Source organism: Heloderma suspectum, chromosome 11 (genome assembly GCF_057233095.1).
Source record: "Heloderma suspectum isolate Gila_16-S chromosome 11, 16-S_ref, whole genome shotgun sequence".
In the NCBI taxonomy this organism is placed as follows: domain Eukaryota; kingdom Metazoa; phylum Chordata; class Lepidosauria; order Squamata; family Helodermatidae; genus Heloderma; species Heloderma suspectum.
This window is the reverse complement of record NC_139468.1, coordinates 3039121-3065843: the sequence shown is the minus strand read 5'-3', so window position 1 is coordinate 3065843 and position 26723 is coordinate 3039121. Positions and strand designations below refer to the sequence as shown.

At 43.6% G+C, this 26723-nt stretch overlaps 1 protein-coding gene across 10 annotated transcripts in view; it reads right to left on the bottom strand.

Annotated features, from left to right (window-relative positions):
* TBC1D2B (TBC1 domain family member 2B) overlaps window positions 1-26723 on the bottom strand; it is a 48635-nt gene that overhangs the window by 13530 nt on the left and 8382 nt on the right. For 8 of the 10 annotated variants that reach the window (XM_084816642.1, XM_084816635.1, XM_084816636.1 and 5 more), the window contains 10 exons: window positions 26551-26704; window positions 22858-23023; window positions 17832-17992; window positions 15408-15625; window positions 13434-13826; window positions 11122-11232; window positions 10468-10661; window positions 7502-7996; window positions 6766-6883; window positions 3268-3453 (listed from right to left, as the gene is read on the bottom strand). In XM_084816642.1, the coding sequence (XP_084672768.1) occupies window positions 3268-3453; window positions 6766-6883; window positions 7502-7996; window positions 10468-10661; window positions 11122-11232; window positions 13434-13826; window positions 15408-15625; window positions 17832-17992; window positions 22858-23023; window positions 26551-26686 (2178 nt within the window). In that variant the 5' untranslated portion in view covers window positions 26687-26704. Of the gene's footprint in view, window positions 1-3267; window positions 3454-6765; window positions 6884-7501; window positions 7997-10467; window positions 10662-11121; window positions 11233-13433; window positions 13827-15407; window positions 15626-17831; window positions 17993-22857; window positions 23024-23191; window positions 26507-26550; window positions 26705-26723 lie in introns of those variants that run through there. The other 2 variants (XM_084816639.1, XM_084816637.1) reach the window with 2 other exon arrangements.

Sequence of the window (26723 nt, the reverse complement as noted above, 5' to 3'; positions counted from 1 at the left end):
TGGGGTACAATCTTAAAAATGATAGAATGATCTCAGTACGAATCCAAGGCAAACCATTCAACATCACAGTAATTCAAGTCTATGCCCCAACCACTGATGCTGAAGAAGCTGAGGTTGATCGGTTCTATGAAGACCTACAACACCTTCTAGAACTAACACCAAAAAAAGATGTCCTCTTCATCATAGGGGATTGAAATGCTAAAGTAGGAAGTCAAGAAATCACCGGGATAACAGGCAGGCATGGCCTTGGTGCACAAAATGAAGCAGGACAAAAGCTAATAGAGTTTTGCCAAGAGAACATGTTGATCATAGCAAACACTCTTTTCCAACAGCACAAGAGGCGACTCTACACATGGACGTCACCAGATGGTCAATATCGACATCAGATTGATTATGTCCTTTGCAGCCAAAGATGGAGAAGCTCCATACAGTCAGTAAAAACAAGACCTGGAGCTGACTGTGGCTCAGATCATGAGCTGCTTCTTGCAAAATTTCGGCTGAAATTGAAGAACGTAGGGAAAACCACTAAACCGTTCAGGTATGACCTAAATCATATCCCTGATGAATATACAGTGGAGGTGAGGAATAGATTTCAGGGATTAGACCTGATAGACAGAGTGCCTGAGGAACTATGGACGGAGGTCCGTAACATTGTTCAGGAGGCAGCAACGAAATCCATCCCAAAGAAAAAGAAATGCAAGAAAGCCAAGTGGCTGTCTGAGGAGGCTTTACAAGTAGCTCACGAAAGAAGGGAAGCGAAAAGCAAGAGAGAAAGGGGAAGATATACCCAACTGAATGCAGAGTTCCAGAGAATAGCAAGGAGAGACAAGAAGGCCTTCTTAAATGAACAATGCAAAGAAATCGAGGAAACAACAGAATGGGAAAGACTAGATATCTCTTCAAGAAAATTGGAGATCTCAAGGGAACGTTTTGTGCAAAGACGGGCATGATAAAGGACAAAGAAGGCAGGGACCTAACAGAAGCAGATGAGATTAAGAAGAGGTGGCAAGAATACACAGAAGAACTCTACAGGAAAGATCTGAATGTCCCTGATAGCCATGATAGTGCGGTCACTGAACTGGAGCCGGACATCCTCGAGAGTGAAGTCAAGTGGGCCTTAGGAAGCATTACTAACAACAAAGCTAGCGGAGATGACAGTATTCCAGCCGAGCTATTTAAAATCCTAAAAGATGATGCTGTTAAAGTGCTGCAATCAATATGCCAACAAATCTGGAACACTCAACAGTGGCCACAAGACTGGAAAAGGTCAGTTTACATTCCAATTCCAAAGAAGGGCAACGCCAAAGAGTGTTCAAACTACCGCACAATTGCGCTCATTTCACATGCCAGCAAGGTGATGCTCAAAATCCTACAAGCTAGGCTTCAGCAGTATGCGAACCGAGAACTACCGGAAGTACAAGCTGGGTTTAGAAGAGGCAGAGGAACTAGAGATCAAATCGCCAACATTCGCTGCATCATGGAGAAAGCACGAGAATTCCAGAAAAACGTCTATTTCTGCTTCATTGACTACGCTAAAGCCTTTGATTGTGTGGATCACAACAAACTGTGGCAAATTCTTAAAGTGATGGGAGTACCAGGCCACCTTACCTGTCTCCTGAGAAACCTGTACGAGGGTCAAGAAGCAACAGTAAGAACCGGACATGGAACAACCGATTGGTTCAAAATTGGGAAAGGAGTACGACAAGGCTGCATATTGTCACCCTGCTTATTTAACTTATATGCAGAGTACATCATGAGAAATGCCGGGTTGGATGAATCACAGGTCGGAATTAAGATTGCTGGGAGAATTATCAACAACCTCCGATATGCAGACGATACCACCCTAATGGCAGAAAGCGAAGAGGATCTCAAGAGCCTCTTGTTGAGGGTGAAAGAGGAGAGTGCAAAAGCTGGTTTGAAACTCAACATTAAAAAAACGAAGATCATGGCATCTGGCCCCATCACTTCCTGGCATATAGAAGGGGAAGAAATGGAAGCAGTGACAGATTTTACTTTCTTGGGCTCCAAGATCACCGCAGAAGGTGACTGTAGCCATGAAATTAAAAGACGCTTGCTCCTTGGGAGGAAAGCTATGGCCAACCTAGACAGCATAGTAAGAAGCAGAGACATCACCTTGCCGACAAAGGTCCGTCTAATCAAAGCTATGGTTTTCCCAGTAGTAATGTATGGCTGTGAGAGCTGGACTATAAGGAAGGCTGAGCGCCGAAGAATTGATGCTTTCGAACTGTGGTGCTGGAGAAGACTCTTACGAGTCCCCTGGACTGCAAGGAGGTCCAATCAGTCCATCCTAAAGGAAATCAACCCTGAGTGCTCCTTGGAAGGACAGATAATGAAGCTGAAGCTCCAATATTTTGGCCACCTAATGCGAAGAGAAAACTCCCTGGAAAAGACCCTGATGCTGGGAAAGATTGAAGGCAAAAGGAGAAGGGGACGGCAGAGGATGAGATGGCTAGATAGCATCACCGATGCAATGAATATGAACTTGAGCACGCTCCGGGAGAGAGCGCAGGACAGGAAGGCCTGGCGTGCTATGGTCCATGGGGTCACGAAGAGTCGGACACGACTGAACGACTGAACAACAACAACAACAACTCCTATAGAACTCCCATTCATTCAGTGGGGTTTGGGCAGGAGAAAGTCTTACTGGATTGTGCCCCTGTTCAACTTATTAGCCTCTTAAGAACATAAGAAGGGCCATGCTGGATCAGACCAAAGACTTATCTAGTCCAGCATTCTGTTCACACACTGGCCAAGCCCACAAGCTGGACAAGAGTGCAACAGCATCTCCCCACCCACACTGCCCTAGGCCCATATGCACCAGCAACTGGTATACAGAGGCAAACTGGCTCCAATAATGGAGGTGGCATGTAGCCATCAAGACTAGTAGCCACCGATAGTCTTATCTGCCATGAATTTGTCTAATCCTTTTTTACAGCCATCCAAGGTGGTGGCCATCGCTACATCTTGGGATAGTGAGTTCCATATAATTACACAGGAACATAGGAAGCTGCCTTAGACTGAGTCAGACCATTGGTTCCCCTAGACCAGTATTCTCGACACTGACTGGCTGCAGCTCTCCAGGGTTTCAGGCAGGATCCTTTCCCAGCCCTCCCTGGAGAAGCTGGGGATCGAACCTGGGACCTTCTGATTGCAAAGCAGAGGCTCTGCCACGGCTCTTCCCCAAAGCAGCCAGCCGCAACACCTGGGGTATGAAAACAGGGAAGCATCCAGAGTCACGCCACATACCTTTGGCCCCTCATACAAAAAGGAGTCCCATATCTTGAAGAGGATGTCGCTGACCACACTGTCTACAAACAAGACAAGGAACCAGTTGAAAGTGATGAGCGAGTAGTCCACTCTGTACTGCTCAAAGTGAGTGTGCAGCCGAGGGAGTTTCTCACTCATCAGATCCTTGAAGACTCTCTGGTCAACCTGGACAAGTGAGAGAGAAAGAAGAAAACATCATTCAGCAGATCTCTTGGAATGCTTCAGTAAGAGTTGTTTCATGGTGGCACCTGACGCCCTCATGGAAATGGGTGGGTCAGTTACCTCCAGTGCTGGAGCACAAGGTCCAAAAGGTGATTTCTAATCGTAGAAATCATTCTTAGAGAAGGAGCTGGCCCAGAAGCAGAAATTTATGGGAGCAGGGGCATCATTTATCAACGTGAAAGAACAAAAAACTAAAATACATACAAGTAATCCAGTGAGCATAATTTTTTATAAAGCATATGTCTTGTGACCAAAGGACCATAAGCAGAAGGAGAAAAATATATTAACAGTGTTCTGTGAACACTTGTGGAAGGCTTCTCACAGTGCAGTACTGCAGTGTAGTGGGATTTCTACAGTATGAGAAACACAATGAATAAAGGAAGACAGGTGAGGGCATATACACTCCAGTGAGCCATGAAAAGGCCTTTAAGACAGCTTGAGTAAAACAGAAGAACTAGAATTAATTCTGTCCCTACACAATGCTCTTCTGCCAAGTTGGGAACAGCCTTTCCATCATAGAATCATAGAATAGTAGGGTTGGAAGGGGCCTACAAGGCCATCGAGTCCAACTCCCTGCTCAATGCAGGAATCAGTGGAAAGGCATGTTTGGATCCAACCCTATCATTTTAATAACACTTTAAAATATTAAATAAAAAAAGATCAATAGTGGACTTCCGGTTGGAACCGATGTCGCTCTGGCAGCTTCCCCAGGGGTTCTCCGTGGGAGCTTTCTCAAACAGCTTTTTAAAAGGTTGAAAAGCCTTTTTATCTCCCCGCTGGAATTAAAAGGGGGGGGGGGGGCAAGGCAGCTCTAGATAACATCTTGGAGAAAAGTATCCCCCACGAGATAGTGGGGGGGCTGGACTCCAGGATTATCTCCCCAGAGCTTTACCAACGCAAAAAGCTGTACTGAGACTCCTATTTCATAGGAGAAAACAGGGCTGACGTGTTCCATAATAATATATGCTTTAAGAAATATCAACAACTTCTGAGGGATGATTTAAGAAATCTTAACAATATTTGAGAACATCTGAGGACCTGCAAGATCTGTTTGAGAGAAACATGTCTACGCCGAGGAGAAGAAAGGAGCCGGCATCAACTCCACCCGCACCTGCTGTGTCAAAAGTTTTGAGAACAGAAGATATAGGGGAATTATTTACTCTGATAAAGACTTTATCTTCGCAATTTCCAGAGCAAGCCAAAAGGTTGGATTTAATCCAAAATTCCATCACCGCCTTGTAAGAAGCTGTAGATTTAATTAATGCATCATGGCAAAAAATGGAGATGAAAACTAATGAGCTAGAAGACCGAGTGGCAGGAAATGAAACTACGACACAAATTTGTTTTAAAAATGCCTCTGATAGAATTTCTCAACTGGAGGCCTTTACGAGGAGATCCAATGTACGTATTATTGGGATTAAAAATCTATCTAATGATGTAAAATTGCCTATTTTTGTGGATAAACTTTTGCATGAGATACTCCCTATCCCATCTGATTATTTACTTGATATTGAGCAGGCATTTTGTGTGCCAAATGCTAAAGGGACTATTTACATGATCATAGTTCAATTTGCAAAAGTCTCCACAAAGAATTATATCCTGCTTTTGGCAAGGGAGTGTGGAAGCCTTTCCTGGAAACAAGATAAAGTTATGTTATTCCTAGACTACATCAAAGAGGTGGTGAATAAAAGAAGGCAATTTATCAAAGCAAAAAATATGGCAAAACAAATGAACTTAAAATATTACTTAAAATATCCTGCTACACTTTGTATTGTGTCTGAAGGTAAGATGAAGAAGTTTCAAAATCATGAAATGGCGGAAGCATGGCTGAACATAAAAATGCGTGAGAATTCTGTTACAACCCCATGAACTGGAATGTTTAAACAAGCTTTGTTAACTGTTTGTGTTTAGTCTACATGATGCAGGCTAGCTCAGAAGATAAATGATTATACATATATTCGTTTACTCTCTTTCATCTTTCGTTTTTTCTTGCTTTTCTTTATATTTTTTATTTCAAAATAGATAATATATCTAGTATAAAATATATTACTGACTGTTGAAGGTTTATATTAAGTTTTATTATTATATAACTCTATATATTTATTATTATTATTAATAAAAATATAGGCTTCTGGGAATGAACTGTAGACCTGTTTCTTTTATATAAGATTGAAGATATGATATTGAAATGTAAGGTTGTTTATTAAACTGTAAGATTGTTAAGGTTATAGATATAGTTTTTAAAATATAATGGCATCAGAAGCCGGGGGGTATTGGAATTTAAACTTAATTCTTTAAGGGGGAGGGAGAGGGGGAGGGAAGGGGAAAAAATATTTTTTCTTCACTTCCTTTTCTCCTCCCTTTTCCTCCCCCCCCCCTTTTTCCTTCTCTCTTTGTTATTGTGGTGTCCTCATCAGAATATTGTATTGTTGGGAAACTGTAGTATTGGTCAGGTTGTTGGTAATTTTGGTATTATTTCATTTATAAAGATAAAATAAAAAATATATTCAAAAAAATAAAATTAAAAAAGATCAATAACAACTTCCAAGTGCTTCTCAGATCATCCCAGCACCTTCGTGCTCAATGGCCAGGAGATTGGCCTGGTTACCTTCTTGCTGAGCAGAATCCTGCCCTCTTATTTCTTTTGCCCTTGCTTCCCTAAGTCAAAGGCCTGGAGATCAAGTTTTGTTTTTTAAATGAAAAGCTCATCATTCACAGAAGTGCCCTGCAGAAGATGCCTATGTCTACAGCCCTGAGAACAAGTTTTAGGACAAAACAGAACATTTTCATGGGCAACTTGCAAGGAATTTGAGCATGTTTTGCCTTTGTTTGGACCACTGTTTGCTCTGCGCTCTCTCTCTCTCTCGCTTGCACTCATCAGCTGCTGTTTTTCCTTTTAAAACTGTCACCTGTTGCCCTGCAACTGGCAAAATAAATCAATATGCCTCAGTTTAGCCTGCACCAATTTGAACTGCAGCTGGAGGTTCACACAAGTGAATGCTCCTGCATGCAAAACGAAACAAGAAACAAAATCCCTGTACAAATAAGCATATCAAGGCAAAGGGTCTTAGCCTAGTTTTCATTCCAATAAGTGAGTTTTCTGCAGGCATGGATGATTGACAATTTAAATTAGTTAAATTAGCATATTGCCTGTATGGAGAAGTATCATACGCCTACCCCTGGACCCCTCTCTCCTGGCTTTTGTGAGAACCAGGCCTTTTAGACACCCAGCCTGCATGTTATCACACACCATACCTGGGACCCTAGTAGGGTTTTAGTGTAATAGTCCCGAGGCATGAAGACTTCCACTATTGTAACTAGGCACCAAAAGGCATCCTCCTGCTCCAAGTAGAGGAGAGCAATGGCCACGAGCCTGAAAAACAGAATGAAAATAATTTCAAATGTCCATTCCCACAACACAGCTGCAAGGAGTCTGAGTGGCATTAAAACTGGTGCTGATGAGTGACCGACACTGATGGATGCTCGGACCACAGAGAAGGGCAGACAGGAGTGCTGACTGGCAGGTGCTTGTCCCAGTGTATGCATTCCTGCTCTCTCCCTTTGCCCCTCCTTCTCCCTGCTCTCGTCCAATTCCACAAAGACAATGCCGTCCCTTCCTTTTCCACCTGATCTGTCTGCTCCCAAGGAAACCAAGAGGCTCTCCTGAGAGCAGACATTTTTGTGAAGCAAAACCCAGTTTCAGGGGGAAATTATATTCATAGAAACGTGCTTAGGACTGCCTCCCTGTGTATACAGTGCTGCAAGAGAAAAATACCAGAATGACGCAACGTGGATTGAAACGGATGGCTGCATAATGGTTTAGGGCTGGATCACCTCCCACGCACCCACACCCTCCATACTGGCCAGGTAAGACTAAGCTGCCTGGTGAGAGAAAAATGGACTTGCTAATCCATTCATGCAGTCACCCCCTCCTGCTGGTGACACGCCAATTCCTCCAGTGTAATGAGATATTGCAGAAAGTGCCTTCTACCTGTTGAGACCCTGGCAATATCCTATGTCCGGGTTCCGCCAAGAAAATGCAAGTAAGACATTCCGCAGCTTCTGTACCCCTTCAGATGTGGGTGAAGAGTAATGCTTATTGTTGGGCAAAGTCCGCAGGAGGTCCAGTTCAATCTGCTTTGAGGCTGGGTTCTGCTTCTTAAGGGCATTCTGAAGCAGGCCTTGGAAGTAGCCTGGGTCCGCACTGTCCTTGAACTTCTTCACATGGAGGCCAATGCACCATTTCCACATCTGGGAGCGATGGGCATGTGGAACGCCACTCCGAATGAGGTTCTTGAGTTCCACGGAGCGCACCATCTCCCTATTCATGGTGCTCGCCAGATAATTCTCCCACTTCACCCCTGTGGACATTTCCTGATGTTCAGTAAGGGAGAGAGATTTCAGGTCCAAGGCCCGGACCTTTGCTACCAGCTTCTCTTCCTCATCGTCTTCTGGGACGGTTTGAAACCCATAAATATCATATTCACTGTAAAGAAGAGTGAACACTAGATTAACAGGGAGTCTCCAAGAGCTATGTTAGTCAGGGAAACTCTCAAGAAGAAAAAGCCACAGAAGCCACAGCTGGCTTCTGGGCTAAGTAAATGCATGAGTGTGTTTTCCATTATGTTAATTCAAAAATGTTAATTCTGTATTAAAAGTGATTTGAGACTGCTAGGTATTTGTGACAGGTTGAACAGCATTATACTTGCCAATGAGAACCTTAAGGATTTAATTACATCTCTATCAGAAGAATCTGTTACACTGCATTCCAGCATGCAAATATTTTACCAGTGTGGCTGTGTCACTGTTTTAAATCTGTATTTTAAACTCCTGCACTGCTGCTAGGTTTTATTCTGGTTGTATTGTTATATTGTGGTTTTAATGTTCTATATATTTTAAATTGTTTTATTGTGTGCTGTTTGGTTTTAATTTCTGTGAACTGCCCAGAGAGCTTCGGCTATTGGGCGGTATAGAAATGAAATAAATAAATACATACATTCAACTTTGGCTCGCTGTGCCATTAAATACCACTGGATGTGCACCTTTAACCATTATTTTGCAATGGCAAGTATGCTACTGAAAGGTGACGGTAATAAGAGCTTGGCGAACACCCCTGCCCCTGACCTGACCTCCCCAGCCCTGCCTTTCCAAACAGCTCCCACCTGATCTTAGGGACATGTTGCATATTTTTGTTAGAAGAGCAGGAATTTCATATTTGAATTCTTTAAGAACTCTAGGCTGGATACCATCTGGGCCTGGTAATTCATTTACTTTCAATTTGTCAATGAGACCTTCATATTTTGTCACCACTATTTGTCTCAGTTCCTCAGATTCCCTGAAAATATCAGTTCAGGTACAGGAATCTGTCCTATATCTTCTGCAGTGAAGACAGCTGAGAAGAATCCATTCAGCTTCTCTGCAATCTCCTTGTTCTCCTTCAGTACTCCTTTAACTTGACTGTCATCCAATGGTCCAACCGCCTCCCTAGCTTGTTTCCTGATTCTGATATATTTAAAGAATTCTTTATTGCTGACCTTGATGTTGTTAGCGATATGCTCCTCAAAATCCGATTTTGCATCTCTTCTGTCTGCTTGCATCTCCTTTGTGCAAGCTTGTGCTCCCTTTTGTTTTCTTCATTTGGGCAACACTTCCATTTTCTGAAGGAAGCTTTCTTTTCTTTAATAGCTTCCTCGACACTGCTCATTAACCACGCTGCTGACCTCTTGGACTTGGTGTTAGCTTTCCTAACCTGTGGTATACATTTTAGCTGAGCTTCTATTATTGCAGTTCTGAGTAACCTCCAAGCATTCTGAAAGGATTTAACCCCTTTTCACCAATTCCCACATTTTAAAGACGTTTCCTCTTTTGAAGTCAAATGTGACTGAGTAGGACTTCCTGGGCAATTTTCCACTTAAATATATATTACATCTGATAGCACTGTGGTTGCTGTTAGAAATTGGTTCAACAACATTTATATCTCATACTAGGTCCTGGGCAATACCACTTAGGATTAAATCTAGGGTCACCTCCCCTCTGGTTGGTTCCATGACCAACTGTTCTAGGGCACAGTCATTTACAGCATCAAAAAATGTAACCTCTTTGTCATGACCAGAACATGCTTTTATCCAGTCAATGTGGGGGTAACTGAAGTCACCCGTTATTACAATACTTCCTTGTTTGGAGGCCTCCCTGATTTAATTTTCCATCTCAAGGTTACCCTGAGCATTCTGGTGTGGGGGACAACAGCATGACCCTAGTACTAAATTAGTTTTGGAGCCCAGTATAGCCACCCACAGCACTTCTGTGGAAGCGTCTGCCCCTTTTAGGTGTTCTAGTCTGCTTGACACTATGCCTTCTTTGACCTCCTCCTGTATGCCCTTCCCTATCCTTCCTGTAGAGTTTATATCCAGAGATGACCCTATTCCACTGATCATTCCACCAGGTTTCCATAACGCCCCCTTACAGACTAGGGATGGGCAACTTGTGGCCCTCCAGATGTTTTAGCCTACAGCTTCCATCAGTCCTAGCCAGCATAGCGAACAGTGAAGGATCATGGGAGTTGTAGGCCAAAACATCTGGAGGGCCAGAAGTTACCACCCTTGTTGTAGACCATCTAGTTCAAACCCCTGCTTGATACAGGAAATACTCTATGGCTAGTATTCATTCCAAGTATAAAAGGAATACCTCTTATGACGTAGCATAATCCACACAGTTTACACTATGATATCTGTAATCCAACAATCCTAACGATGTTAAACTAGTAGTATCCCAGTATTGCAGACTAGGGGTGGGGGTGCAGAAGAACAGATTGCCTAAGGCCACTAAGTGCACGTACAGCTGCAGTGGGACATTCGAAACTGGAAGTTCCAGCTTACCCTCTCAGCCACTCCACTGTCCTGGCTCTCAGAAGAGACAAAGTGGGGCTATGGAGTTCTATCAAATGTGAGTTTGTTTTACCTGACCATGTGAGGTTTGAAGTACGTTTGCTCTGGATGCTCGCTACTGTCCACCTTTAAGGCATCTTCCAGGAGCTGGGCCACAACATCATGACGAGGACTCTGATCCTCCGAGCAAACCGGAGTCTTCATTTCTTGAAGCAAAATTAGGTACTTGCTTTCCACTTGACAAAGTTTGGCTTCTAGGCTTGTATACTGCACAGAATACACAAAGACACTGGTTTAAACAGGCATTTGCAGAAACAATTCTGTGATGTATAGTTATTCATTTCAGTATGTACATAACTGACAGATGGCTGTGTGCGAGCACAATTCATCTACCTCCCCTAACGACAAACAACAATGTTGCAATTCCCAAGAATTACAAAGGCTCATGAAATCATGGCAAAATGAACGTATAACAAGACATTTTATGTCCCGCTTTCTATAGACTGAGAAAGTGCAGAGTAATTTATGCATTCTAAAATTAAAGGTCTGGAACTGTGTTTATACTGCATTGTTCACAGTAAACATTACACACCCACTTCTGCTTGAAAAACGCATTTCTAACACAATGAAAGAGGCACAGTTTAGCAGGATTTTACTCTCTCTTGTTTGAATTTCAGGCATTTCAAAGGAATGAATGTTTTAAAATGAGATGCTGCCTTAGGCTGACCTTTGCCATCAAGTCTTTCTCTCTGTTTTCAGCATTTCTTCGTAACGCAGAAAGTTCCAGGATCTCCTTATTTAAGAATTTGTTCTGGGTTTTATAACCCTGCAGACTGTCCTGTCAAAGAGAATGAGAGGATTACACAGACAGGGGAATTAAAAACAAACAAACAGATAAATAAACGGGAATACAGAAGTCCAGGTAGTACCAACAATAGAAGTTTTACTTGGCTAGCTCTGCTTCAAAAGTCAAATGTATCTCCAGAATTGGGGAGGAAAATTCACATGTGACAAGAGGCAGTTAGCTATGAAAATTTCTTCAGCTGGACTTTGCTTTCCTTGAAGACACAGCCTTCAGATCTGCCGGCTGCTCCCATGCACTGGCACTCTCTCTCACACCATTTTTATCGTACTATCCATGCTCCCATGCTGTTGCTTAAAGGAGATGATAATTATGATAATTATTAATTATTTCTCAGACACTTTTCTCAAAAGAGACTCAAGGTGACTTATAATTAAGCAGCCCATCATATACCATCAAATACCAAGGAACAGGGGAAGGTCATAACCTGGCGTCAAAAAGATGACAATGTTGGCACCAGGTAGGCCTCACTGGGGAGAGTGTTTTGTAAATGGAGGGGCCACCACCAAAAAAGCCCTCTCCCTTATTGCTATCTTCAAAATCTTCCTTGGAGGAGACACTTGAGGAGGGGCTCAGATGTTGATCGTAGGGTACTACTTATTCAAAAATCTGTTTCTTATACCCTGTTTGCAGCACCTGTTGGGATGCAACAGTTAGGTCATATCTCCACTACAGCTCAACACAGATGCAATGCTAAACCATGGCTTGGCAATCAGGAGCCATCACAGGCTCACACTCCTCCTCCTCGGCACTAAAATTTGCTCCTCCACTTCCTGTTTTTTGTTTACCATACTTTGCTGTGATGTCCAAGTCAGCAAGCTATGGTTAATGCCTTGCCTCCAAACCATGTTTAAAATTGGTTCTGCATGATTTGGTGCCAAAGTATTAACTGTAGTCCTCCCATCTGGACATCACAGCAAAGCATGGTTAGCAAAAAACAGGAAGTGAAAGAGAGGACCTTTGCGAAAGAAGGGAGTGTGAGAAACACCATGAAGGCAACTGAATTGGGTCTAACTGGATTCACACTTTCTTCCTTTTTTCTTTTTTTTACTGTCATGACTCCCATTCCAGGCAAGCTGGAAACTAGTGTTTTCTGAAGAGGCTAGGAATAAAAGAATTGTCTGCACCTTCATAGAGATGTACTTCCCATGTTATTTGGGGCGGGGGGAATCCATGACAAAAGTAGCTTCAAGTGGCTTTAAATTTGTAGTGTAGTTGTATGTTTAGAAAAGAAATAGGGAAGCAAAGTAGATCTTTATAGGGTATTATATCAATCATAACTAATAGTTCACTTAGTAGCACAGTCACCACACTTTACTGCCCAGTTGAATTTGTTGGAAATGTCAATACAGACAAATTAGATTCCTGTGCCTTCAGAAGTTGCTCCCTTTCTCCCCCTCCATTATGTTTTTATATCAGAAAACCCCAAATACAGCAGTCAATCAGGCTTGCTTCTGGGACCCCTCCTGTCTCTAGTACATCCTTAGGGAACCCCAATTCACATATTTAAGCTTCACAGCTCTGGAAACAATTGAAATGCATGTTGACAAGGCACGTTTGCACTAAGCACAGAAACTGGGTGCCCATCTAGGATGGCATGGACGCTGAAAGACATAGCAGCAGCAAGAGAAACTCAACTGCCTGTTATTATGGAACATGCCATTCATGCCTCAGATGGAACAAAAGCTGAACACGCTAACCAAGGTTATTACTAAGACGTCTTCCTATAATGTACAAAAGAGAGTTTGCATCAAAGCCACTACTGTTCAAAGGTGTGCAATTTTATACGTCACTGTTGGGCCTTCCCTGTTTCATTTGGGCACCATTTCAGGTCTCTTAACCAAACTTGGAAACATGTATTTGCCCCCTTATTAGTTTGACCTAGAGCCAGAAGCAATCTTTTTGCTCCGTTCCTGTTTCTCCAGTTCTCTATTTCTCTGCCTCTATGCTGCCTTATGCATGAGAGCATGGAATAAGTAGCATATCAATGGACTGTGTTCCCCTGAAAAGGAAACCTGAACTCAATAGCTAAAAGGAAAATGTCATGGTGCTTCGGTATCCTGCAGTTACACTTTCAAGAACTTTTCCCTGATATGGTTCAGCCAACAAAAGGCACATGAAAGGGACTTCTGAAGTCCTCTGACACCAAGACAAAAAAAAAAAGCCTTGTTCCTTACTTTCAGCCTGTACAGTTCTTGCTGTTCTTTGTTCAGGGAGGAAGACATGGAAGAATGGGCCGATCCACTCTGGGAAGATGACTGGTCCTCACATTCACTCAGCTCCCTGGAAAGTTTCATGATCACTTCGTCTTTGGCTTGAATGGTCTCCATGAGCATGCCCAGCTGCTCGTTCAGCTCGCCCACCTTGCCCTTCAGGTTCTTGACCTCCTGCTGCAGGCTGTCTTTTTCCAGATTGAGCTTCTCAAGCTGGTTGTTGAGTCCCAAGATTTGATGGTCTTTCTGGTGAAGCAGCTCCAACTTGTCCTTTGGGCCACCATCACAGAGATGTCCGGCAAAGTATTTGTCATACTGAGAAGACCTGACAGTCTGCTGCAGAAGCCGCACAAGTTCCTGTAAGCCAAAGAAAGGATACTGGTGGGTAGGAAAGTGTATTCTAAGGAACATAAAAGGGTTATACTAGGCTGGCCTTCCCCTGACCTGGTGACCTACAGATGTTTGGGACTACAACTCCCATCACTCCCGACCAGCATGGCCAATTGTCTGGTACAATGAGGGTTGCAGTCTAAAATATTTGGAGGACATCAGCCTGGGGGGAAGGCTGTGCTAAGCAGAAGAGCAGCTGATTAGTTACACTGTCTGTATATTTAGGACTGAGGGCTGGCACACACCTGATCATCTATTGAGGACTTCAGCCTCAAGCGCTGACTTGGAAATCAAGAGTCAGGAAGGCTAACCACAGACAGAACTATCACAACCTCAGATGCAATGCTTTTCAAAAGTTAAATGTAGTCTCCATAACTCCTTCCCCATCCACCCTACTGATTCTCCAAAGAAGTTCTAAAAGAATACGAGGGACAGAGGCATACATGTGGAATCCAGGTGCACTCCTAGATACTTATAATGATGATTAAGTCCTATTGGAACCAAAGAACCATTAACTTGGGTCTGTACACCCAAGAGAGCTTTTGGCTTCCATGCCTTGTGACATATGGCAGGCTGCTTTTGAAACTAAAAGGAGTTTCAAAAGCACTGAAATACAACTCTAAGGTCTGCTGTTCAAAGAATCAAAAGCCTCTCTGGGTGGTGCAAGCCTTAGGACATGCCTACATCCCTTGGGATCCCCAGCAATTAAGACAGGAAAACATGTCTGGTTGCAGTCAAGCATATCCAAATTTTTCTGCAAGCTTCACTTTCAGTGAAGGGCCATAGCTCAGTGGTAGAGCCCCTGCTCTGCATGCAAAAGGTCCCAAGTTCAATCCCTGGCACCTCCAGGTAGGACTAAGAGAGATCCCTGCCTGGAACCCTAGAGTGCTACTGCCAGTCAGTGCCTAGACAATCCTGAGCTAGATGAAGCAGTGGTCTGATCCTGTATAAGGCAGCTTCCTACATTCAGCAACTCACCTGCCAGCCCCCCAAATCAACTTTTAAAATTCCTGAACTTTTTTAAAGCTTTGAGATGGGAACTACTGAAAGGTGGGGCCGTATTACACTATGCACTAGATCACATTTTAGGTAGCCATCTCTGAATTCTACTGAGTTCATGCATTAAAAAAAACTGTCAGCAACAAGGTCTCTGTAACTGAAAAGCTGTTTTTAAAAAAGAAGAGGTCAGCTACCTGTTGTAGTTTTTAAAAATGCGAATAAAGCACTCAATTTACTGTCATCACACAGGCTGCTGAGGGAAAACCACACAGGAAATGTTCTGGTGCACACAAGAATGTGACAAGTGAAACCAGGAATGATGTGTGAGGAACTTAGGCAGTTTCCTGGACCAAGTGTAGAATGATAGTGGGTTCCATAATATTTAAGGCACACATACAAAAGATGGGAAAGTTTCATCACATCCTCTAATTTTACAGAAAACATCCCCCCACTCTCTGCTAGACAAGTTTTCCTCCATTGCTTGGCAAGCCAAGCAGTGTGCTACACCAATGCTGCTACTGTTTGGCCTCTTGCTTGGCGACTACCAACCTTTTGGCTAGATAGCTCCTTCTTGAGCTTCTCCAACTCTTCTTGTTGGCTCTGGAACTTCAGTTGCATCTCTGAAGCCAGCTTGTTTCCGTTCCACTCAACAGGAGAAGTCTCTGTGCTATTCCGGTTTTTGTTGGTTGTAATCATTTCCTTTAAAGGGCGCCTTGCTTTGTGTGGAATGCGGCCAAAGTCAAATGGGAAGGCTGAACCAGCCACGCCTGCAGAAGGAGATAAGACATTTCCTAGTTCAGATCAGACTTTGACATATTCCTCAGTTTGTTACAGAACATGCCTGTCAGGGGTGTTTCTGAGCACAGGGAGTGGGATAGCAGTTCAGATTCTGAAGGAGAACTGCCAGACATGGGGGAGGTGTTTTCCCAGACTCGTCCAGACAAGACTGGGCCGGCTTCTCAGGTTACAAACATCCAGCTGGCTGAGGATGAGGGTCCCTCTCCTCCCCCACCCCCATGAGAGACAGCGAACAGGAGGAAGCGGGGTTTGGGGAGTCTGATCTAATAGACACCAGACGCAGAGCAAAGAAAGAGAAGGCAGGGGCAGAACTTAGTCTACCTGATTGGCCCTGTGTGAAAAGCTGCGCTCATAGGCCTCACGAGAGAGAGGGGAACCCCCCCCCCCGCTTAAGTTAGGCTAGTGAGACCGCCTTCCTCTTCAAATGGTGGGCAACTCTCGTAACTTCCTCTTGAATCCCCTGAAGGCATTCCTTTGTAGACTGAGATTCACTGAGAATTTGCATCCGTATGACCCTGTGAAGTAATGGATTAAAAGCTGTAGACTGAAGCCTCTCGCCTGTGTTTGCTTTTGGTGTTGCAAGAAAGTGGAGGCTAAAGGAATCCTGACAGCTTGCCCGCCGTCTGAAGAGGAAGGCGGTCTCACTAGCCTAACTTAAGGCAGGGGGGAGGTCCCTCTCTCTTGTGAGGGCTCTGAGTGCAGCTTTTCACACAAGGCCAATCATGTAGACAAACTAAGTTCCGCCCCTGCCTTCTCTCTCTTTGCTCTGTGCCTGGATCAGACTCCCCAAACCCCGCCTCCTCCTGTTTGCTGTCTCTCACGGGGGGGCGGGGTTGTGTGAAGAGGGACCCTCATCCTCAGCCAGCTGGACTTTGTAACCTGAGAAGCTGGCCCAGTCACGTCTGGACTAGCCTGGGAAAACAGCTCCCCCATGTCTGGTGGTTCTCCTTCAGAATCTGAACTGCTATCACACTCCCTGCGCTCAGAAACATCCCTGACATCGCCAGTGCTTGATCACCTAATCCAGACAGAACTAGACAAAAACATTTGCAGTGTGATGAATTGCAAGCCATCTTAGGTTTTCTTTGTTTTCTTTTTTTAAGTTCTAAGTAGTGAGGCCACTCACAATCAAAAAAACATACATTAAAACAAAATGAGGAAACAGAGCATGGGAAGCATGGTTTCCTTCAGAGTAACCACAGGACACCCCACAGAACTCTGAACGGATGAAAGACCTTCCAAATTCAGCAGATGGAACATAGATACAGCAAACCCTCACAGACCCTACGTTGTACTTATCATATATGTATCCTACTCATCTTCCTCCACGAATATGAGGCTGAAAATAAGGTAAGTTTAGCTGAAGTCATTATGGCTGAATAAGGATTTTAATCCAGGTCTCACACTGCCCCCTGCCCTGAATCAAACCATCTCCAGCCTTCCCCAACATGATGCCCTCCAGAAGTTTTGAACTTCAACTCCCATCAGCCCAGCCACCAAGGCTAATTGTCAAGAATACTAGGAGTTGTAATACAAAACATATGGTGGGTACAGGTTGGGGAAGGCTTCCCTGGCCAAAAGACAGCTTCATATCTTGGGTTGTTCAGCAGAGATAAGATCATCTGAACATGGTCAGTTTAGGGACTCTCCCCATGAGAACCTGGGGCTTTTGGCATTATCTTTATTTATTTTTACATTTTTCCTCCAAGTGGGCTTACAATGGTCCTCCTCCCCCCCATTTTATCCTCACAACCACCTTGTGAGGTAGGTGAGGCTGAGAGTTGGTGACTGTCCCAAAGTCACCCAGTGAGCTTCATGGCCGAGTGGGGACTAGAACCCGGGTCTCCCCAGTCCCAGTCCAACACTCTCACCACTACACCACACTACTGGCCACACCTTCACAATGTAGGAAAGAGCTGTGCTCCTGCAACAGCTTTTGCTGAACTGATTCAAAGAAGAAAAACCCACTGGGATACAGATGTTCAACTGAGGGTTTTCTGAATTACAGGCACTCCACAACAATGGGGACCTGTTTTCAGGGTGTGCCTTTAGGAGTGGACTGTGTTTTTGTCAATTCCGAAGTGTCAGTAGCCTTGAAAGATAACGATTGCTCAAAGTGACATAGCAGAACCATGGTGGGGGGTGGGAGGGGGGCATGTAAAAAGCATGTGGCACCTTTGCTGGGTTCTGCGGAAAGCTTCCTCTTTTCTTCTTGAGCCATCGACTCCTCTAGATCCTTTGGCGTGGGATCTAGCATTTCCCACTCCTCCGTGTAAAAAACACTCTTGCGGTTTTCATGGCTTCCTTTTCCAGTTCTTAATGAAGACACAGAATTCCTGTGAAGTACGAAAGTTAAAGGTGGTTAGACAAAGGAATCTATCTATCTATCTATCTATCTATCTATCTATCAGACACAGCTAAAGAAATCAAAGTGGAAAAATGAGTCCTGCTTCCAAGATTCATTTTCAAACTTACTCCAGAGCAGATAACCTAATTGACGCAGGGGACCACACTGTAAATATTTGTTCCTGCGCACTGAAGTCTCAAGGACTAGGCAATTAATCTGCACCCTTTATTACATTAAATGCAATCCCCAGAATACTGTACAAGAGCCTTCAGGCATGACGTAAAAGCTTGTAAGGTTTCTCAACCTGACAGTGAGAGTCTGCTTCTAAGAACAATCAGAGAGCCATTTATAGCACATGAAAATCTGAGAAGAGGTTCTTCAACCATCTACCACAGAGGGATACCAAGAATTGATCGCTCTAGTAGACTTTGATGCTTTGCACTTAAATTAGTAAATCACTTCCTGCTGTGGTTAAATTCAAAGTACTGGATATAAAAAAGCAGCCTTCATGATAAAAGATGACATTTGTACAAAACACCACCTGAAATTGCAGAGCTTAAATATGAGTTAGTCCTAGGTAGGAGCAGATGCTGGAGAGGGAACACAGCTCAGTGGTAGAGTGCCTTCTTTGCAAACTGAATATCCCAGGCTCAGCCCTTAGCCTCTCCACTTAAAAGGGTTCAGAATGCAGGAAAGACCTTTCTTTGCCAGTATGAGGCAACTTCCTATGTAGTTTGGCTAATTCATGAAACTCACTCTTTTGCTACAGCATGACCACATTTCTCTCAGATTCTTGTAGAAGGGATAATTTAGTTCATATTAAAAACAAAGAAAGCAGTACTTTCACACCACATACAACTTGTCTGCAGATGGTCTTAAAACAAAGCAGATTTGAAGAGCACCGAGGGCATGACAAATGAAAGGGACCAGGTCCAGACAGGAGCACTGCAGACCTGAATACGTTTGCTCTCCACATTTATGGCTCAATTCCTGCAGTTTGGAGGTCTGGAAACAAGTCACAGGTAGCGTCACTTTCCATTCCTTGATTAGTGCAACCCTTAGCTTGCTGATTCAGACATCTCTGAAAACTATGGTTTGAACTTCTCCATACCAGAATTTAAGCCCAAGTGGAAAAAGAGGAGGTGGAAAAGAGAGAGTGACTGCAGCCAGTTCCAATACTCCAGTTAGATGTATGACATCTAGAAATCTTGTGTTTTGAAAAAAAAAAATTAAACTGAAAGCCAAGACCCTCAAAGTGCTAAATTCTGCCCCAAACACCAGACTGGCAGAGTTAAGCCCTGAAACCCACAGGCTTGCATATTTGTCCATTTCTAAAATGGATATAAAGCAACAGTCTGAAAACTACGACTTTTACCGAGTGAAGCAAGCTCTTGAACGACAAACTTCACAATAATGTATCATAAGCAATGAGGAATGTATACAAAAGAGGTGAAAGTGCCACTGGTTAATTCTATATTTAAAACAAAAACATCTGGTTGCAAAATCTCACACTGCGATTACACCACTCAAGAGCCACTACAGTACATGCATTTAAGATATGGATCCTCCAGCACCGCAGAGCTTCAAGGGGTTTACCAGAATGGGTGAGCTCTCGGCAGTCATGTGCTTCAACAAACGAAACAGCAAATGTTTCCCCCTTAGGCACAGTTGGGTTTACAACACATGGATGCAGACATACTGGCTAGTTCTGCAGAGAGAAACAGTCAAAGCACATGATGAAATTGCTGCATTTCTGAAGGAGAAAGCCTGATGTTATGGTTAAGCAGCAAACAAGGGGGAACTTGGTAGAGTCAGATTTTATTTCCGGTGGCTGACTCTGCACTTCAGCAAGCCCTGGGGAATTTTTAAGCATGTGGAGAGAGGGAGTTAGCAACCCCTCCCCTTGCTAATGAAGCCATTCAAAGCACTTCTGTCTCAAGAATGCTAGATCATACCATGACAACCAAAGACCAATCCACACACACAAAATTGTTTGATAACTGTCTTCAGCCCTGTACAGGCACCTCTAGCAAGGGACGCCATATTGACTTCTGCTCTTCACACATTATGCACGCAGCCAGTGCACCGCATAGGAACACAATTGGGCATGCAGCACAGAACCAATGTCGGCTGCAGGCTTATGCAGAGCTGATGCTCTCTTGTGGCTTAGTATTACATCTGAACCTGTCCTTAGGAGTCAGAAGTACTTAAAGTTAGGTGCTGAGAAATCAAATTGCCACATGAAGGACCTGAAGGAGAAGCAGTAATTCAGAGAAGTCAGACTGTCCTAGGAAAAATTCGCAAAGTTCAATGGTTCAGAAGCCAGGATGGACATTGTTGTGGTCAAGCTGACAAGGAGAGAAGGTCTCAGAGCACATTCAGAATTGTAGGCCCAACAGTCTTCTTTTAAAACCCTTTTCTTTTCTTGCAACTAAGTTACATTAGGAGGGGAATCAAATCACACTCACTGAAATCACAAAGGCGGATGTGGTCTAATTTTTCCAGGACAACCAAGCCAACCGTTGCTGTACATGCACTGCTCTGTAATGATCTGGAAAAAGAAGCAGGAGATGCAATCCTCCAAGTACTGACGCTTCACACACACGCACACACACACACACACACACACACACACAGAGGAAAACGACAGCGTTTTTGTTAGAGCAGTAGTTGGAGGATTTCATCCCTGGGCACCCTTTGAGCAATAATGAAAGGCTACTAGTATGGATTCTAAGGAAGATTAAAAAGTTAAGGGATCAGTCACCACAACACTTTTGCCAGAAGCTGGCAAAGGTGAAAACAGTGCTTTCAGCCACACAGCAGTCCTCACAATGGTTACAATGTGCCTTTCCCTGTATTAAAAAAAAGGAACACAACGAAGGCCGAGCTTTTTCTTACACTACAGCAAGATATGCTGCAAAGATATACGTTCTGGATCTTTTAAACAGGAGTGTTCTCAACAACTCTGCATATATGTCCTTGCCAAAAGCACAAGAGAAAGAGAGAGCTGGGGTGCTTCCCGATGCTACCACCAACTATTCTGCTTTTCTCTCCTTAACAGCATTTTTATGGAAAGAAAAAATATGGAAGAATTTGTGGGAGTCCACATGAGAGTCACAAATTGAAGACAACATCACCTGAACCCCCCGTAAAAGTCTGTGAATGAGGCAGGGCAACTGCAAGCACCCCTGGTGTAGTGTATTGGCTCAAATTTCACCTCTGCCATGAACTCCCTAGGTGGCCTCAGGCAAGACCCCTTCCCTGACACCGCCTCAGTACCACCATCACCAACCCCCATCTGCAATATAGGGCATAAAAATACTTATTTTGTAGGGTTGCTGTAAGCATTACAACTAGATACTGTACATAAAGTGCTTCAGACACTTGAAAAACACTCTACAAATGTAAGGTATTGTTTTCATTTTACAGGATTTCCCAACAAGAGCGAGTACAAAATACACCATATCATGCAGAGAAACCGTCAAGATGTTTACTCAGGAATAAATCCATCTGAGTTCAATGGGGCTTATTCTTAAGTGTATACAGGTCTGCAGACTGAAGAACTGAATTGAGGGTTTTGATCTGTTTACTAAAAGATGTAACTTACTGAGAGCTTTGGCTATGGGGTGGTATAGAGATGTAATAAATAAATAAATAATGCTAAAACCTCCCTCCTTAACAGACAGCTAGAAGGTACCCATGCAATATCTACTGTGAGATTACAGACCTGCTAAGTTCTGCCTGAAATAAATTGGTGGAAATCATTAGTCAAGCAATAATTATTCAATAGAAGAACAAGCTTTCCTCAGTGGCCAATCACATGGTCTTTAAAACTCCCCAGGGGTGCTAACAAAAACATAAACAGGTGTGTTCCACTAAACAATGAACAGCTTACAAAAAGGTTTTGACAAAGTCCATCATCGATGGCTCCTAAAAACTTAGTAGTCATAGGACATAAGGGCAGGCCCTTTTTACAGATTGCTAACTGGTTAAATAAAAACAGAAACACTGGGGAGGAATAACTGAGCAGCTTTCACAAGGGAGGCAAACAAGCCATAGAATCCCCCAACGATATGTCTTGGGGCTGATGAGATTTCCAGATTCTGAATCCATGTGCAGACTTGGACTGTGGAAACCTGTGGTGGGCAGGGAGAGAGCATGGTAGAGCATGGCATTTTACCCACAGTAGGTATCACCTACCTCTGCTGAAAAAGAGTAGAGGGTCAGAAAAAGCCTCCACTGTTTCTCCAAACTACAGCAGACCCAAGGTGCACAAGTGCCCATCTATCATACCACCCGATACCAGAGGACTCACCCACACATGCTCACTCAGTGGGGCAGAGAAGTGATCAAGAGAGGAGAGGGAGTAACTCAAGTCTGCACCTTGTGGGGCACATCCTTAGAGTCTAAATCCTGCTCAGGATATTTAGGCAGCAATGGGACTGAGGAACTCAGCTCCCATGTGCATTTTTACAAGTCTCTAGTGGTTTTAACTTAGTCAATATGGCCCCATTTCCTGATCACTGGTAGCTCTAGCCAGCCTTCCTCTGGCTTTGGAGCCCTGCCTAGTCCTCTATCTACATGTTTCTCCTGCTAGGTAGGAAGGTTATTATGGGACTTTATTATTATTTTTGGAATTTGCTACCAGAAACGTAGGTTCAAATGCCACCTCTGCAAAGTTGCTAACAGCCTTAATTTCCCATCTGTTACTGGGGGGCCATGGGGGCAGATTTACTTCCCACTCCACAGTCTTGATCTGAACATCCTAAGAATGCTTTTTACATAGTGGTCTTTGTGTCAAGCTCACAAGCTGAAAGCTGGCAAGTAACACAACACACAATACTCAATACTCACTTGATCTCAGTGCCCCATTGCTTCAAAGAGAAGTTAATGGCACTCGGCTGGCCTGGGGCTGGCTGGCATGCTGCTTGTTCTCCCACCAGTTCTGTGGGAGCAGTCTCCACTGCTAGGATGTTCCTGGCTTTCTCTGCTGAGGAATTTGGAGGCAGGATATTCAAATCTAAGGGCAAAAACACACCACCACTTCTTAGCAATGTTAACTAACACCACAGAACTTCACATCAAGGTTTACAGAGGACAAGTTCACAGGACATTCAGCATGCCATGATGGGCAAGAACGAAATGCTTAGACTACAATGACCATTTGGCCACCCTGAATGTAGCCTACCATGCTGCTGCAATCCAGGAAATGCTGTGCTGCAGAGCAAATTCTTAACCTCAAGGCCTAAGGAGGTTATGTAAGTTGGCTTTAAGACACAGCCCTGCATGCGGTCATTACAGTTTATAGAATAAAACAAATTCAGGAGATTCAACAGACAACTGCAGGTACGTCCATCTCTCATAACAGATTCCAGCACATGCAGATATTCTTGTGCCTTAGTTACAACAGAAAATAGGAATTAGTCTGAACATTATGTATATGTAATTATGCTTTAACAAAACCTTAGCCACCCCATGCCTACGACTTACTTGTACTTAAAGGTAGGTGTTCATGGGTGTTTGCATGAACATAAGCCAGCTCAGGAAGTGCAAGACGTACCTTCGTAATGGGCTGCATGCCCCGTTTCCTCCCTGTTCTCCTATCAGAGAATCCAGAGCATGGAGAATAACTAGAAGTCAACGGCCAGTCAACAGCATCTCAACATGCACCATGTACCCTCCCGCCACTTATTATACCATGTAAAGCAATCCAGCCTCCCTTCAAAGTCCTGCAGTCACCTGACAAGAAGCTAATAGCCAGGGAGCCTCATCTTCCTACTAAAGGAGGCCTTGCAGCCTTCACCTCCCCTACCCCTCCCTCAGCCGCATCAGTCATCAGTGATGGATCAACAGGCAGCTCTTCCTGCTACCCCTTCCTCTGCCTGTAGCATTCCAACAAAGAGATGCTTCTGGAAATATTGCTCCCTCTTGCATCAAGGCCTATCAATCTGAAGGCTGCCTGGAGCCCTCAAGACTTTCCTGTCACCTTGTCACATCCTTCAGGTACTTGTCTCACATCATGTACTTTGCATTATAAGTTGCCATAGCAGGCTTTCCTTCTATTAACCAAAGATAAACTCTGCTATTGGGTTCCAGTTTACATACAATATTTGCAGTGCTACACGTTTCCAAAATGAGCAAGTTTAGAACTGCAGACACACCTTGAAACTTTTCCACTACAGCAGAAAGGCCTCAGCACTTTGTTAAAGCAAAGACTATGTGAAAACCTGCAGGGTGAAGCTGTCCTCCTACTCAGGGAGGAATGCCCTTGCTCGCCGTATTAACAATGCTGTTTTCAAGATCCACACATGCTTCGCTATTTTATGATGGAAACGCACACAAAAGAATGTAAAACCAAATCATGTTTGTACCTTCTTTTCTCCAGATCACAATCAGTATGAAATCTACAGGAATGCTGGAGTGTTGCTGAAACATTTACATAACTCATAATCAGGGACACCATGTTGCAGCTTGGAAGAAACCAAAGTCTGCTAACACACCATTATTCTGATTCCATATAACACAGACCACAACATTACCAGTAAAGTGGCAAAAGCTTAGAGCCAAAGAAAATGTTACAGTCAGTGGAAGGCAACCAAACATAACGCTTTTGAGACCAGTGATCCATGCCCGTCTTCAAACATCCATCACATGATGCGCTCCCACTGCATTCTTGGTGGCTGCTGGGGTAGGGGAGATGAGAGGGAGACACACGACACTCATTCTGAAGCCAAAGTGCACAAGCCGCATGGTGAGAACATACCAGCTGGCAGGGGAGGGGCTTGCTTGCCAGGAGGTGACCATTTTCAGTGGCATCCTCCTTTATGACCATAGAAAAGTGGTTTGTGATGTGGCATGAGAAGGTGCTTATGGTGGGGGTCAGACTGAGTTGACCAATGACCAGCAGGGGAACCCCTGTACCCACTGCCCTTGGAATCCTACAAGGCAGCAAACTATTAAATAAAGTGCCAGAAAATCTATGCTCCATTAACCTTTAATACAGAGCCTTAGAAGGGGTGATCATATTGAAGTACAACCTTGGTCTGAGCTATTCCTGTCCATAATCATTTTTCCATGAGGGTTTACTTGTCACCACCACCACCACCACCATATCTGGTGCATTCTATCAGCACACTACATGCCATATCTGGCGTAAGAAACTTAACTTCTTAGTTGCTTTTTTATCAGGGATATCCAGAAACCTCTCCTGAAAGGAAGTGTTCAATGTAACCTAAAAGCTTGCATGCAGCTTTACCAACACACAATATAGTCCAACTAAAGATACTGCCTTCTGTACAATCAATTATATGTGCAATTTTACTTTAGGGTTTGATTACTAAATGACATAATCAGAAATGTACTGTTTAAAATTATTTGATAATGTAATGCAGGTATGCCCTGCATGAATGCAATTTCCTCCGTATCTGTAATACTGCAAAGTAATTTTATTATTGCATAAATCCATTGCACACACACACACAACCCTAGGAATGAAGCCCGAAGAAAATGATGCACATCAAATCTGTCATAAATCAACAAAAGCTCAAAGCAGCTTCCAATTAGAATAATTTGTTAAACGTTGATAGTACAATGGTCCCCATACACAACATTCCACTATGCTTTACATCCATTGCCCACTTCTTTGTAAACATGAACATTAGAAAGAAAACCACCATGAATGACTTTGTTTCCGCTGGATGATAAACAGCACAAGGTAGCATCCAACGGTATCCCAGTGCTGGTGCTAATACACAGCACTAGCGCAAACCAAGGCTCACAAAATGTATCTTGCATAACAGAGAAGAGTGGCACTGCTATCCACTCTTATCTATTACATACAGACAAGAAATGCTGTTGGTACCAAGAAGGGACTTGCAGGAGCATCACACAAAAGCTAAATCATGTCTGGGGCAACTTCGATGGACTGTGTGGGCAGCCTTGGAGTTGAGGCTTATGGGCACCGTATCACAAAGGCAAAGAAACACTTGGGGATGCAATCTGAAAGGTTTTAACAACTGCTTCAAATGTTATCTGTGTGGGTGCAATGTAAGTATTTATTTAAGGCATTTATACACTGCTGGTCAAATTCTTAAGTTAAGAGAACCTAGGCTAAGTGCAACCCCACAACCCATCACATTTGTGCTGGGACCAGCATTTTAGATTCTATGTTAGCCTCCCTCAACCTGGTGTCCTCCAGATGTCTGCCAACCATGGTGGGATTTTCTTCATCATGATGACACATTGTATTTTTTATGCTTCTGGTGGCTGAAGTGTTCTGTCCCACCCTCAAAATATGGAGCAGGGTGAAATAACAAATCCAGCATTAAATAAATAAGCCACTAGAGTTGAATGATAAGCTACAGCACAATCCACTAAACACTATCATCAAGTACCCCCTCTACGCATCAGTTCATTGTGCCCACAATCTGCTTTACATGAATATTAAGTTGACTTATAGGTCTTACTTTAAAAGATGAATATAAGGATACTACCACCAACGAAGTCATGTGAAACAAACACACTCTGCAGGTCTCAGTGTTAACATACCCGTATTGTCTTTGGCAACAAGCCCTTTGGAGGAGTCACTCTGTGTAGGTGAAGTCTGACTGACCCTTTTAGCTGCATCAAGGGTATTACAATATTCCCATCTCTTCTGCTGAAGCTCCTGCAGCCAGTATGTCATATCCTGGTGTGTTGCTGCCTATAAACACAGAGAAACA